The sequence below is a fragment of the Odontesthes bonariensis genome, chromosome 7 (genome assembly GCF_027942865.1).
Source record: "Odontesthes bonariensis isolate fOdoBon6 chromosome 7, fOdoBon6.hap1, whole genome shotgun sequence".
NCBI lineage: Eukaryota > Metazoa > Chordata > Actinopteri > Atheriniformes > Atherinopsidae > Odontesthes > Odontesthes bonariensis.
Genome location: NC_134512.1, coordinates 8328216 through 8340733, shown reverse-complemented (window position 1 = coordinate 8340733; position 12518 = coordinate 8328216). Strand labels below are relative to the sequence as shown.

Below are 12518 nucleotides of genomic sequence, written 5' to 3'. Positions count from 1 at the left end.
AATCTTTTGGTTCAATTCATTTTTATTAAGGGCCTCTCTGTACAATTTAGTTTTATGTACACATTCCGTACTCGTCAAAGTAAGGCTCACTGAAGAGAGAAAAAAAAAAAGAAAGAACTTTTCATCTGCTGTATGCAGTGATGGGATTTTCTGAGTTAGACATTTATAAATGTGACTGAATTTGAACAAATCTTATTTACATGTGTAAAAATAGTTTGCATCCAATGGACATTGAGTCAACATGTAAGTTACTGAGGTTGCTTAAAAAAAAAAAAAAAAAAAAAACATTTAAAAAGAGAAATGTTATGTTTGACTGCTTGTGTTTTGAGTAAAAGTCACCAATGTCTCCTAACTTTGTCTTTGTCCTCACGTTTATTTGGGGAAACTGTACAGGGTGAGAAACAATCTGCTGTGACAAAACTTTTTACAGGGATGAAAAGACAAAGGGGAGTTTTCTTTAAATAAAGATTTATTAATGCTGCCAATAGCAGCTGCATGGTCGTCAGCGCTCCTCCATTTTTACCGTCCTCCTGCTGCCTGCCTTGGCCACAGTGATGAGGATGGTGAGGAAGAAGCCCAAAGTCCAGACTCCAGCTACTGGCAGCACCACTGTCGTCAGTATGCCTGAAACAAAGGTCAGACATGGATGTGATATAGTGGCTTCCACATCAAGTACAGTGAGAAAACGGGCAACTGGAAAGCCTGGTAACAACATCTCAGGTCATATTAGGACAGGAAGAGTAAAGAATAATGTGGAGCAGGGGCTTACTGGACTTAGGTCTGTCTGGCATTTCGATCCTGATGGGTCCATATGACAGGAGACCCTGACTGGGACCTGCCCTCACTGCTTCCCTCTTACTGATTGAATTACAGTTCTGGGAAGAAATTCAGAAAATGCAACGTTGAAATATTTGTTTAAAAAGCCAAAGAAACGTTCATTTGAATAGTAAAACAAAAAAACAAGGTCTCCGTTTCATATAAACTAACAAAAGCCTCGATAATTATTAGTCAAGACTTGACCAATAGTGAGTGTGTAAAACTCACAGGAATGCAGGACTTTTGGTCTTCTGGCTCACACAGCTGCACAGTGCAGTGCAGGTAAAGCTCATGAGGTTCAGTTGTGAAGCGAAACATGTCGAAGCTGTAGCGAAAGGTGGAGCTCTGTCCGTTATGTCCAGGCTTCTCCTGATCCACGCTGAGGAAGGAAACAGTGTGGTCGTCCACACACCTGGGGTGTGGAGAGGTGGAGGAGCAGTGGTGTGAGTGGAGCGCACAGTTCACAGGACTAATCTAACACCAACTCACTGTAAAAAGAGATGTTCTCACCCATTATGAATCAGAGAGTGAACTAATCCCTCTGTAGAGTTCGGCTGTGGAGTCTGTGTGGCCCAACACTCATTAACCCGAAGCAGGAAGTAATCTTCTGGCTCAGTCACAGTCAACTCTACATGCACCTACAGAAAACACAAACTGGTTAAAGATTTAGTTCCAGGTAAATAATTCAAGCTGACATGGAGCTATTACACCAAATTATAACTCATTCATATATTTTGATTCTTTTAAAAAAAAAAGGCAGAAAACAGATTAAACCTGAGTGAAGTATTTTCTAAATGGCACAACAGGGTGCTTTTATATCTTAAACAAGGGAAAAGGAAATATTAAGACCTGATCAGCACTGAGTTTTTAAGTAGTTTGTACTACAGCAGAGTTTATGTGGGATCAAACCACACTTTTATCCAACAACACATCAGTGAGTCCTGCGTACCGTTTTTTTTTCATATTTACTGACCATACTGGGAAACCATGACAACATGTTCCATTTTGGAGATGTTCTGACAGTCATCCATCATCGCAATTTGGCCTTCATCCAAGCTGCTCAGATCCCTGCCTTTGTTCCTTTTTATGCTTACAACACACATCAACTTAAAGAACCGTCTCGTATAACCAAAAGTCCAACAAGTGACACCAGAACGAGATGACCAGTGTTACTCACTTCATGTTTTAATGTTGTAGCGGAACAGGGTGCATGCCATTTGAGATATTTAAAAAAAAAAAAAGTATTGAGGGAAGCTTTTAATGAGGGAAATCATCTGTGAGAAATCAGTGAACATGATGCAAACAGAATTCAAACCGGACAGGGAAGCAGTTAAAAGATTCAATCTTCAAAAGAACGAAAAGACTCAAATGAACCCCCCATTTTTTTTTTGTTTCAAGGAGCTTCTACCAATTACAATCCAAGCTGAAACAATGCAACTTTACAGTTTACAGAGAAAAAAAAAAAACTATTTTTAAAAATAAATCTGTTTCGGTGGACAAACTTTCCTGAAAGGCATCTCTTAATTCAGTAAATTAAACAATAAAAGTTTGCCCAACAGATGTTAAATGTCACTTGATTATCTTTTTCAAATGAGGAGGTAGTTGTTTCTTAGAAAAACAGCTGACCATATATTTCAAAGCAACTTCAAAACAACCAAAAAGTGCAGATTTAAATGAAAAATGTCAAAACCTGTCCTCAGTCTTACTTGGACAAGTCAGTTGTCCACATATGAAGAGCCCTCGTTGGTGACAACCTACCTTGTCTCTGAGCTCAATGGTTGGAGCACTGGTGAAAGGCTTCGCGTACGTGTGGTCCGAGTACAACATCATCTGCACTGTGGCATCCATTTCATCTACATGCATCACCATCTCACTGTCCACATACAGGAGAGAAAATCAAGAAAACTGCTTTTAAAAAAAAAAAAAAATTGTTGCTACAAATCAAATGTTTTCCTGCACATTAATATCAGTGGGTAAAGGACGTAGTGCTGGTTGTATGGAGACAGAAAATAACGAGGCATTTATTCTGATTACATTAATATTTTCTCACCTGGAAACGGGAAAAACTGGAAAAGGCAAACTGACTGTCCTGACGTATGGATATATGCATGTGAAGTCCATCTTAATGGCTGAATCTCTGATGATGTTTCCAGTGCCCTGAGGCTCTGATTTCACACTCAGGGAATATGAGAAGTGAGTGGAATTTTTCTGGAAGGGGAGAACAAAAGAGTGAACTTTTAAAAGCTTTGCAGTGTTATAGACCAACATGGGCAAATTAAAGTAGGGAGTTGTACCTTGAGCGGTTTTCCTCCGCACGTCAGATATTTCTCTTTAGAAATCCTGAACATGTAGTAGGGCACGTCGTCGATGATCTCCCTCTCAGCACGACACAGTTTGTTGGGTAAATGGAGGGACTCTAGCGGCACTTTGTGATACTTGAAAAAGTCTTCCGATGCTCTGATCGCAATGTAGTCACTGCCACACATAACTCTGATCTGTGCACCTGCAAGAAAAAAAAAAAAAAAGAACACCTGAGACTCGGGACTTAATTTTCCTTTTATCATTTTGTAACAACAACTCATCTGAGCTCAAAATCACAGACTATCGGATGAATCAACAAGTTTTTTCTCACTAATAGTCTCACTTATAATGTGCAACATCATTCCTCTCTTCCTACTCCAACTTTTACAGATAAAATTCATGTGACAACTTACTTCCCACCTGATTTGGGATTCTGGGAGACAGCATTAATAATATCAGGTGCTGACTTTAGATTGATGAGACTCACAATCTGAAGAATAAAGTCTAAAATAAACGCAGAAAAACCTCAATAAACAATGCGTTTGTGATCTCAATCGCTAGTTTCAAAGGTTCTTTTTTATTTTTATTAATGTCCCAATATGTTCATTTTCAAGTTGTGGTCCCATTTGAAATTAACACAGGATAAATCAGGGTCTACATTGTAACTGACAAGCGGCTACCCAGTGATCATGCATAGTTTCTTTGCTCAAATGAAACCACAACATTTATGTTCGAAAGAACAGGCAGCGACTTTGAGAATTCATAACAGGACTTTACAAATGTGTGGAAACGCTCCATCTTATTTATACAGTCTATAATAAGGCGCCACTTTGAAAATCTGAACCCGTCGGCTGCCTCTACTCAACTTTTACATGATCTCCCCAGGTTACGTGCAGCTGGAGGTCATACAAGGTCAGATTTCCTTGGGTTTTGTCCTATTGTTTGACAAAGCTTGTCCTGTTAAAGCAGCTTGCAGCCATTTCTATCATTAGAAATAAAAAATATACCCAGAGTTTGCAGGAGAAAAGCATTCATTTTACAACCCTTCACAAAATGAGGCTGTCCCAGCATCACATCCTGACAAGGCTAAAGGTTTCTATGAGGGAGGTGCAAGACACTCCACAAACGTGATCACCACCATCAGAGCATTAATTAAAGCTCTGTTCACAGAGAAGAACGTCTTAATCATAAGTATGTGATCACGGTTTAATATTCGCAGCAGCAACAGAGAGGTGTACGTATGGAGATTAGCCAGAAAGAACCTTAACCCACAGTGACAAATGGTCCAACTTGTGGATGTTTGGCTCTGTAGACCTGCTCTGAATCAACTCCACGCAGATGGAAAACTCTAGTCTGCATCCTTGTGAAGACAAACAGCAGCAGGAAGAGTCCAAACACAACTCAAAGTTTCGTAGGAATCATTTTAAAACAAAACACCAAGGTCTGTCGTAGACTTTCCTCCATGGTGGAGCAGCAGCGACTTCTAACCTCTCTGATCACTTATGGGGGGCACTTTTAGACAAAGAAGGATTCCCCACATGAATATGGATCCTTTGGAAACCCATCAGAGCATGCTGGGATACTACGAGTTACCAAATTAAACACAATTAAACTTTTTACTCAAGCAATAAAACCAAGACTGTCAAAGACCTTTCGACATCATGGTACACATTTGATATAAAGATAAGACTTTACAGATTATATATACAGCTTAGATATCAAAGTCCTAAAGCAGGGATATTTGAAATATTACTTTGAGGGAACTCAAAGTGTTTTTTACTTGGAAAAGTTAACGGGAAATTATGTTTTTAATGCTGCCATTTGAAAAAAAAAAAATTTTTTTTAAACGGATTTCTTTCAGCCAGAGTAAAATAAAGGCCTACTTTTGTCACACTGGTCGGAATAAAATCCGGTGGCACACTTGCAGCTTTTCTGGTCTTCAGACAGGACACATCTCGTGCGGTCAGTACAATGCTCCACACTGCAGGTTCCTACGAAGAAACGACAGAGAATAAATAAATCGCAGCCCAAACCAACACAAACATTACAGTTAATTAATGTAATGTTTCACCTTCTTACCTTCTACTCTGTGGCACAAGAAGCCGAGAAAAAGCACGAGGACCAGCTGATTTGAGGAATGAATATTTCAATTTATACTTGTGTTTTTTAAAATTGTATTTCTACATTCTTAGTTAATTAACTTGTAGGCTACTTACAAAAATAAATAAATAAATGAACTACAACAACTACAAATTCACCAACCTTGATGACATCAGTAACTACACCCACCTTCATGTCGATTAGGCTCATTTCCGTAAAATATATATTTATATATCTTGACTTTAAATGTAATTTTTTTTTAGTCAAACGGGACTGTCCTCTGTTGTCGTCTTTTTCAACACCTGCAGCTCTCCGATCGGCAACACCTGTGGTGGTTTTTCACGGCGCTGGGGAGCTCCTGATTTATAGTTTCCGATTGGCTGGATAAAAAGGAACATTTCACTGCTTTTATGGACCGTAGATCGCCTTAGGTCCAGATGACAAACCACAATATTTAGGCTGGTCGAATCTGGACCAATTTATCACATTGTTACCAAAAACCACAGTATTGGACAGGTCAGTCAGGACTAGATTATCCCACAGGATAAACTCATTGAAAAAAGAGTTAATGGTTTGTGAAACCAGTTCCAGGTTATCTCGGGTAGTGATACCTCATCCAGATTTGACACGTCCATGTATGAATTTTTATTTGAACCTGGCCTGGTCTAAAGTGGTCTGAATGCTATAATAAAGGGGTTGAAAAGGAGTGAAAAATCCCTATCCCACATAGGACCACCTGGTCCAAGGTGGTCTAGATCCCCATCAAGTACAAAGTTAACATATTCATTTTCGATTCATTTATTTTCTGTAACTTGGTATAGCCTGTTAAATGTATTTATTTGTGATATTTATAGATGCATTTCCTTTTTAACCTGAAGTTCTGGTTCCATTTCTATGAATAACTATTTAATCAATAAGAAGTCACCTTGAGTGACTTTAATATTTTTTCCCAGTTTTCTAACATTTTAGTGACAACGATTTATTAAAATGAGACCAGTTCTATTGTAATCTTCTTTAAATGATTATTTTTTAAATGATTTCCAGTATAGACTGATTAATGAACAACATCATAGACATGCTTCACCTGTTTTAGTAGCAGCTCTGTCAGTAATGTCAATAACTCCCCACCAGGTGTCACTATTGTTACCTGAAAGCGGTTCAATGCTTCGTAAAGTTCACCCCAGTATCGTTTAAAGTCTGACTTAACAACCCTACAATCAATCAGGAACTATATTTATAATAAATATCAACTAAAGCACAAACTAAAACAGCTACCATGTCTGAAAAACCACTAGTAAATCTTTTACACTTCGATTCCGTTTTTAAAAAAAACACTAATGCAAAGCCAAGAATGGAGATGGGGCACTTTAATGTCAGCAGGTCAGAACAGTGTGTGTGTGTGTGTGTGGGGGGGGGGGGGGGGGGGGGGGGGGGGGGGGGGGGGCGCGTTCATGGGTCCATGGAGGGAAATAGTGTCTTGCGGGAATGCCATAAGTAGGTCACTGTATTTTCGATGTGCCAACTAGTCACACCCAGAGGGTGGAGTCCATTTTTCTCCGACATCCCTCTTCTATCTGTGTGACGACCATCTGATTTAGACGGGACTGATCAGAGCCTGAACACCAAATGATGAGGCAGGTTTGCCGCAGTTCATTTCTGATGTGCATCCTCCTTCTCTAACGGACTATCAAAAAGAGAATAATTAAAATGTTGAACAAACTCCCATGTGGTAAGAGCTGGAAACACAAGAGGTAACAATGTTTGAGGTGCATCATCCTATTTTAAGGCTGGACATTTAAAAAAATGAAAACCCCAAATCGCTGACTGATATCTTACACAAGAACAAATATTTTAAATTCATATTCATATTCAAATTCAAGCTACATCACTGGCCTTCAGAAAACTACAACTTTAAGCTATAATGTATTAGCTAAAATAACTGGGTGTCACAATTAAACTATCCAAACCTCCACTTTTATGATGCTGAATAGCAGTATTACTTGGAAAAGGGAGACGAAAACCACAGATAAGCACAGACCTTCTGAGCGAGACAGCACAGCAATGCAGTCCTGTTTCACTGGACTATTGCTATGTTGCTTTACATTAAAATAACCTTATAGATTCCAAACTTTTTTGAATGCTATCAGATCTGCTGCAGGTTAACATCTTCACTCACAAAGCTCAATTATTTACCTCTTCAAAAATGAGATAATTCTACTTTTTAAAAAGGAGGGGTTCAGGATGGCAGGATTGATTAATGGGAGAGTCACACACCAAACTTCCATTCTTGTTTTACAAAGTAAATCTGTGAAATGAAGCTGAAGCCTGTGGATATAAACATTTGAATAAAAGTACATTTTTAAGGCACATGTAGTTACCCCTCTGAACTTTTAAAAGAGCCAGAACATGAGAAAAGTGTTGTAAGATTTACTTTCATTACACTGTGAGTGTTGAGGAGCGTCTGTGTTCATACAGCAGGACAATCTTTAAAATGTGTGCTGGATTTAATCAGATTTGGAACTGTTAAAACTGCTCCCTGTTGATGAAACCACACAACCCACATTTCATGACCTTGGCACGTCCTTCTTTTGATGCTTTGGTTTGGTTTTCTCTAGCCGAATCACATGCTGAACTAAAATTTGTTCAGATATCTTAGTCATTCTTTCATTGTGCTGCTGCAACTCAACCCAAACAACAGAACAAATCAGAGAAAAGCCAGGTTATATTGTTTATTAACACATTAGTAAGACAAAAAAAAAGAAGTTTGTCCTTCAGAGATTGCAGGGATCAATAAAAAAAAATGTGTTTTTACACCTGTAAACGTAGTCCGTTTCTGTCCTGGAGTCCAAAATAAATTAGAATGCATGTGCTGCTCTGATATCTCAGTTAATCAAGAGGAAAATAAAAATAAATACAGAAAATCTGTACTGAAAAAGTACAGAAAGAAGAGATATAAACACTTTTTCTTGCAATCCCTGTATCATCCCAGCAGCTTCTTCACGTAGGGGCTCATCAATCTCGATGTCAGTGGTGCGGTACCACCCTGGTGTTGTGAAATAGCCGGCTTATAGAAGGTGTTTGTCATCGGCCTGATTCACAACACCAGCTGCGGCACACACACCTAGGGCAGGTCTTCTGCTGCTGCTGGAGGGGCAGAAATCAGAGAGGAGCAGGACGTTCACCGGAGATGTAAACAGATTTACTCGAGCTTGAATGGCCACCTGATACACCTGATACAGACAACGACAAATGCTGTTTGTACGTGTCAAATAAAAAAAATTATTCACTTTGACAACTTAAAGCAACATGCCTCATCCTAACTGCCAATTTAAAACGATGAAAAAAAGATGCTTGAATAAAACAACATGGAGGCCCTTGTACTCGTCTCAGCTAAGCAAAGACAGAATGAGCCTCCATCTGCATTCTCTCCAGGCCAGACTGAAGGACAGTGTGGGCCACACTGTTACTGAGGGGGCGGTTTCTATTAAACTTCAGCTGATGTGCTGCTAAATCAAGGAAAAGCTGTTAATCCTCTAATTCAGGTAGACTGCGGAGGTGTAGTTTACTGTAAACGGCTGCTAAAGCATGTCCAGATAATTGTGATGTATGGTGGGTGTGAGCTAAAATGATGTTGCAAAAGCAGCACATTTCTAAATTAAATTTCAAGGCAAATGTGTGACAAAGTTCAGGTAATTTCAGCCGAGGCTGTTGCTACAGATTGAGCGCATAAATCTCAGTGGGGGGTGGGGGAGGTTTAGATAAGCAAACATGCAAAACTTTCATCGTGTTCTTCCACACAGTCAAATACTGTGCAACCTAATATGACTGGATTGGATTAAAAAACAGCATCTCAGCCACAATATATATCACCCACCTCCTGATACTAAGGCAGAAATTGCCCTCCAAGTCCAACCATCTGCCCCGTCACAGATACTACTGCCTGCAGCCTGCGACTCTCTGAAATATTGAGAAACGTCCATGTTTTAAGTCAGTCTGATCTGGAAATTCATAAACAGGTTTCATCTGACTTTCTACCCCGTGAGGCACAAAAACATGGCTGTGTAACAAATTTTACCCTGAATATTGAGGGGTTTTCTGTACGGAGCATATGTAACTTCTCTCTAAATTATATTAATAGTTTGTTCTTCAGCCCTTTTATGTTGAGAAAATGATCAAACACAACTGTACTCTAATTATTGCGTTGTGATTCATGTCATCATTCAGTCATGGGAAGAAACGATGCAAAGCGCACAAATTGAGAGATTAATTAGGGCAATCAGTCTTATAGATATGAATGACAATCTTCTGAGTCACGATCTTTGGTGGTCTTTCAAATCTTTAAAACTTGTTATGACATGTATAAAAAGCTCACCCTGAGACAACAAACCCGAACAGCTGCAGCATTGTGTGAAAATACAAATGTTAAAACTTTTAAAAGCCTTTGACTAAAGTTTTAAAGCATCAATGACAGCAAAAAGAATAGAAGGTCAAATGAAAATGTAATGGATGTTTCAAAATAAATAAAAAAGACAACTGAAAAGTAAACCTATTTTTTTTTTTTTTATTCAAATCATTAAAAAGGTACAAATATGAAACAACAAAAAGAAAAAAAAAAGAAAAAAAAGAAAGCAGACCGACAGGTGACAGGAACTCAAGAGGGATGAAACAACAACGAACGCAGCGGCTTTTACAAAACAAAATGGCTCACAGATGAGTGTGTGAATGACTGAGTCTTCAAAATCCAGAGGGGTCGGCGTGTGTTTGTGTGTGTGTCTGTGTGTAGGCGACATGTCAGTTCATCATTAACTCCATCTGCACCAGGCGTGCGTTGGTGTCCCCGGCCATGTTGTAGGGAATCATGCCCGCGAAGGTGATCAGGGCTCTGGCCTGGCTGCGCAGTTCCTGTTTGCAGAAGGGAAGAGGAAGAGTATTAAAAGCCCGCCACAGTGAGGAGAGACCGTGTGGTCCTGGGAGGCTTAGGAGGACACTTTTAACTGGGAGGTCGCCTTGGAAAGACTGCTGCTCAGCGCCCTTTACAGGAGCTGTAAGAGATTCTGATAATGTGGATGATTTATGAAGAAAGTCGTGCTTGTTTGGATCTATGATTGTAAAGTCACAGCCTGACTGTAAATTTATATATTTTTAATCATATATAGTTTAAATGTATGTTCTTAAGATAATAGGATGGTAGTAGAGAACGGTCTGCACTGTTAACACGTTGTTTAGCAATTTAAAAAAAAGTTTGACCTCTTCTTTTGTTTTACGCTAAAAATAAATGGCTTCCCATCTTTTTCAGCTCTGCCTGCAGCCATGTTTCCAAGTTTCTTTATCCACATTTTGAAAACGATGGGGAGAAAAATCTAAATATCTTTCTCAGTTTGGATCAAAGCCTTTTTTTTTCCTTTTACAAGAGAGTTTTATGTGCTTCAAAACCGATGGAAAAACCAGTCGCGGGTAAAATCGAACATTCTCCGGCATTTTACCTAAAGTGCTTCATATACACATTTTTGGATTGTTTTACAGCTTCATTCAACTGTAATCATCATAAAATGCAGTTTTCTCATGATGTTGGTTTTCCTGCTTTACTCTAAAAGTCCTCACCATGTCTCGGTCCTCTGCGGCCCGCTGTGGTCGCCCTGGTGTGCCTGCTGGCGTCCCCTTCAGGCGTTTGTGCTGGGTGAACAGGATGTTCATGGTGGCCAGCAGTATTTCAGACAGGTTGTGACGCACCTGGGTGCAGAGAGTAAACATGCAAATCCAGCATTTTTACACAGATTTAACACAAAACTGTCGCTGAAACTAAATGTCACTAAATGTCAATCTTGAGAGCGTTGTCCATAGCTCGATCCCACCTCATCGCTGAAGTTCCTGAAAGCAGCTACTCTCTCCTCCACGCTGTCCTGACTGAGAGGAAGCAGCTTTAAACGCTCCATCACCTGTCAGAGAAACAGAGAGGGGCCGCATTAATCATCATCATTGTGTTCTTCTTCTCTCCACATCAACAAAGCTGCACTCACATCATAGGCTCTGTCGACGTGACCGGCATGGTACTCATCAAAGAAGGTCATCAGGTCTAAAAGCAGGTAGAAGGTACTATCAACCGACTTCTCTCCTGCGACCCCCTGAGAACGATACCTGCAGCGGAGAAACAGAAGGGGTCGCTGTTAGGTTTTAAAGTGCAAATCTTAACCGGTGCATGTTGTATGTGCGTGTGCGTTTACCTTTCAGCGATGGCCACTGCCGTGTTTTTTAGCCTCTCCTTGTTGGACTGAGGTGCGCTGACCTGGGCAATGACCGGACTCAACAGCCTGTTCATCAGCTCCAGCACCTTATCTGGGCTCTACGCAAAGATGAAGCCACAACGAGAGAATCTAAAACAAACAGCTCAGCAGGGCACTGTGCAATATGCCGATGCAAAGATCACAAAGTGAACTCACCTTGGCCAGCTCGTAGAGTTTGACCGCCTCCTCAAACAAGCCTTTGTTCTCAGCCTCTAAAGCCACTTTACTGATGATCATTCTGGTGTCCCCGGCAAATTTGTCAATGACGCCCGGCTGGAGAAGAGATCAAGAGTTCAGAGTGAGTATCATCTAGTTGTCAGTCTTACACAGTGTTTCTATGAGCCAGATACAGATGAAAACTAACCTTTCAGACACACTTTAGGTGAAAGAATTACAGATCTAATACAGAGACCATGTTGGAGAAAGTATTTTCATGAACACCACCACCAACATATCCAAAGTATGATGACGGCGTACCCATTATTGTTTTAATTAAAAAAACATTAAAAAAAAAAAAAAAAGCTCCACTACAGTCACAAAAAGATAAGAATCTGTACCAGCTGCCATTTTAACTGCTCTAAGCTAATCTACGTTCTTTTGTGTAATCATCTGGCACAAGAAACAATAAAGGAAAAAGGGAAATGGAGGCAATCAGTAGGCTTTTCCTACTGTTTATTTCAAACTATTAATAAAGTTTTCTCATAAAAAGGTAATATTCAAAGTGATCAGATGTTAAAATCACAGATTTAAACACCCCAGAGTTAACTGACCTTTGCTCCGTTACAAACATATTTTCTCTTTAAAAATTGATATGAATATGGAGTTCGTCTCAGTTTGTCTCAATACCTGTTTACTACTTCTTTTTTTTATCCAGTCTTCTATGTGTGATGTGTCTTGTGCTGACATATTGTGCTCTATACTGATAAAACATAAAATAATATCCTTCCTGAAAATCTGAATATACATTCAAACAGGCCTGCACATATTGCTCAGATCACAGCAGATAAAACTGTGAAACCT

At 39.6% G+C, this 12518-nt stretch overlaps 2 protein-coding genes across 3 annotated transcripts in view; both read right to left on the bottom strand.

The window, feature by feature from the left end:
* Nucleotides 1-502: 502 nt before the first annotated feature.
* zpd (zona pellucida glycoprotein d) lies at nucleotides 503-5427 on the bottom strand. Its single transcript, XM_075470863.1, has 10 exons — nucleotides 5380-5427; nucleotides 5197-5242; nucleotides 5001-5108; nucleotides 3111-3319; nucleotides 2867-3024; nucleotides 2575-2689; nucleotides 1327-1454; nucleotides 1045-1228; nucleotides 770-875; nucleotides 503-624 (listed from the first exon to the last, which is right to left on the bottom strand). Exons 1-10 carry the CDS (start codon nucleotides 5425-5427, stop codon nucleotides 503-505), a joined length of 1224 nt encoding a protein of 407 aa, XP_075326978.1.
* Nucleotides 5428-9782: 4355 nt separating this feature from the next.
* Nucleotides 9783-12518, bottom strand: part of nup93 (nucleoporin 93) — a 29667-nt gene continuing 26931 nt past the window's right edge. For both annotated transcript variants that reach the window (XM_075469346.1, XM_075469347.1), the window contains 6 exons: nucleotides 11655-11771; nucleotides 11439-11557; nucleotides 11235-11352; nucleotides 11070-11153; nucleotides 10819-10947; nucleotides 9783-10119 (listed from right to left, as the gene is read on the bottom strand). In XM_075469346.1, the coding sequence (XP_075325461.1) occupies nucleotides 10009-10119; nucleotides 10819-10947; nucleotides 11070-11153; nucleotides 11235-11352; nucleotides 11439-11557; nucleotides 11655-11771 (678 nt within the window). In that variant the 3' untranslated portion in view covers nucleotides 9783-10008. The remainder of the gene's footprint in view (nucleotides 10120-10818; nucleotides 10948-11069; nucleotides 11154-11234; nucleotides 11353-11438; nucleotides 11558-11654; nucleotides 11772-12518) is intronic.